Consider the following 2,500-nt stretch of genomic DNA (forward strand, 5'->3'; position numbering starts at 1 on the left):
CTGTCAGCTATCAATACTGTCAATTATCTCAAATCTGCATTATAACTCAGATCACAGGAGACAGCACAGTCAATGTTCCTCCGTTAATCAAATCAAACACTTTTTTAAATGTGATGTGACATAGCCAAACAGTGTTTGCATTATGCTAAAGCTGTCTGTGTACTGTGTTGATGTTCTACTGAAGTTAGCATGTGATACCACTTTGTCCCTCTAGAGGTCCAATAATCTGCGTAGTTTCAGCTGGAAGATGTTTAATACTTCATCTTCTACATAAACAAAATAAACAAAAATTAAGACAGTTTCCCAAAAAAAAGTTTCTCATTAACTCATCGTAAAAGCACTTCAGACTCTACAGTAACAGGGTGACCAGCTCCACAGCTAACTAAGCTCATCGGCTAACAACAGCTAGCTACAGCAGAAGAGAGCCAGCACTGAGTATAGAAGAGCAGTTCCTCAGGTGTTAGCCTGTGCTGCCCCTTATATTTTTGAAGCTACCTTTGAATTGTGTCCATATATCTTCACCCTTCAACAGAACTAAGAAGCTACAGCTACGCTAGCAGTTCTGTGAGACTCTGTGTACTCCAGCACAGCAAAATGCCAACGTCAACATGACACAGTGCTCTCAGCGGCAATGCTAACATGCTGATGTTTGGCAGGTATAATGTTTCACATGTTGTCCATCTTACTTTAGTATGCATGCTATATGTAGGTTAACATTTGACAGTTAGCACAAAGTATAGTCGGGACATTTGTTTTCAGGTATAGTGGACAAAATAGAATATATTTTGGTGGCACTGGCTCCCCATGAAACAGTCTTACCAGTAGGGTAAGTGAAAACTTCACCCTGCTGGTAGAGTTAGGAAGAGGATCACTAAAATCAGTAGAGTCATCCTCTCAGGACCATGAACTTCAGTTTGGACAGAGACACAGACTCTCGCTGCCATCACAGACGCACATCCCACTCGTTTTTCTTTGAAATAAAAAGCCACACGTTGTTTCCTCGGCTGGTTTCCCTTGTCCTCTCTTGTCCAGGGATCTCCTCCTGCACATTATCCACGTGGCTGACCTGCCGCCTGGCCAGCTCCGAGCAGCAGAGGATGTTCCTGGAGAGGGAACACTCGCTGCACCACTCGCACGAGATGACTGAGAAGGTGAGACATGACAGTGAAAGAGAGCCCGTTATTGGTCAGTTAGACATTTAGCTCAAGGAACATGATGTTTCATGACCTCAGGTGATTTCAGCAAGTGTTTGGGCAGTACTAAGTTAAGAGGTCTGTTTGTGTGTCCCCTAACAGGAGATCCTGGACAACTCCAGTAACGGCATTCCCCAGATCTCCTACAACGGACACACGGCAACATCACCGTGATGACATGTTGCCAAAGGCAAACCACACGCAGACAGTTCATGAGTCGCTTGCTGTCAGACGACAAATACAGCATGTACGTCTTTCTACATATCCTACAGCATACACAGGAACTATATGACTGCAGGGAGTGAAAACAAGTCTCTCGCCTCCGAGCCCTCTTCTTCTGTTAAAGAAGGACATTTTGAAAAACAAGAGGGAGGCAGAAGTGCTTCTGAATAATTATGCAAACGTGGAATCAAAACAGGAAGGAGAGCCGCCGTTTGGGTGACAATTCAGGTGACATCATCTGCGTGACATCATCTGGCCTTTAAACTAATGAGCAGGAAGGAGGGATTGTGTCTGATCAGATGCCTCAAAGTGATGAGCACAAATCGAGCATGCAGCTGATTCACTTGTTTTTGAAGAGCTATTTCAGTCTCAGTTATACTTCTCTCTGTCTTGTTATGGGATTATGGAATGCAGCTCTTGGGATAGCCTACAGTAAAAGTGTATGTACCATCTGATAATGGAATGCTTTGACATGAAATTATGTGCAGTGTACTGTTCTGTATATCCATGCTTGTATTTCAGGAATCTAGGCATACTTATAAATCAAACATATTTTTATAAATGCTTCTTATAAAAGTGAATTAAATTAAAGTATGACATATATGACATGGTTTTTGTAACATGGATCATTTTTGTAGAAATGCTCGTTATGACTTTTTACTCTGCTGATAGTCACCTGGTATAATTATAATCAAGGCACTGAGGCAAACCATCTAACTTTTAAAGTCATTTCTGAGAGAGATAGTTGATTATTGAGTCTCGTTCTCAGTCAGATCCCAGCACTTTGAGTTAAAGGTGCAATAAGTACGAATTTTTGTTCAAAACATTCAAAAGTTACTACAGTATTAACAGGCATGACGCCATGTCAAAGATGTCCATGTGCTGTCTTGTGCAGATACTGAAGTTAGCATGCTAACTGGCTAGCACTGGCCTGAAAACCTCTTTCTCCCAGCAGCCCAAAGATCCTTAAGCACACTGCTTGGCTAACTGAGCTAACATGCTAACAATAGCTACAATCATGGATGTATGTTAGCAGCAGTTGGCAGTTACTCTGTCGATATGCCTCCTGTATTTGTTCTGAGAAT

At 42.1% G+C, this 2,500-nt stretch overlaps 1 protein-coding gene across 2 annotated transcripts in view; it reads left to right on the plus strand.

The window, feature by feature from the left end:
• The window catches only part of LOC119016917 (transmembrane protein 196), a 7,619-nt gene extending 5,596 nt beyond the window's left edge, over positions 1-2,023 (plus strand). For both annotated transcript variants that reach the window (XM_037093274.1, XM_037093275.1), the window contains exons 4-5: positions 1,033-1,151; positions 1,296-2,023. In XM_037093274.1, the coding sequence (XP_036949169.1) occupies positions 1,033-1,151; positions 1,296-1,367 (191 nt within the window). In that variant the 3' untranslated portion in view covers positions 1,368-2,023. The remainder of the gene's footprint in view (positions 1-1,032; positions 1,152-1,295) is intronic.
• Positions 2,024-2,500: the final 477 nt, after the last annotated feature.

Source organism: Acanthopagrus latus, chromosome 3, assembly GCF_904848185.1.
Source record: "Acanthopagrus latus isolate v.2019 chromosome 3, fAcaLat1.1, whole genome shotgun sequence".
NCBI lineage: Eukaryota > Metazoa > Chordata > Actinopteri > Spariformes > Sparidae > Acanthopagrus > Acanthopagrus latus.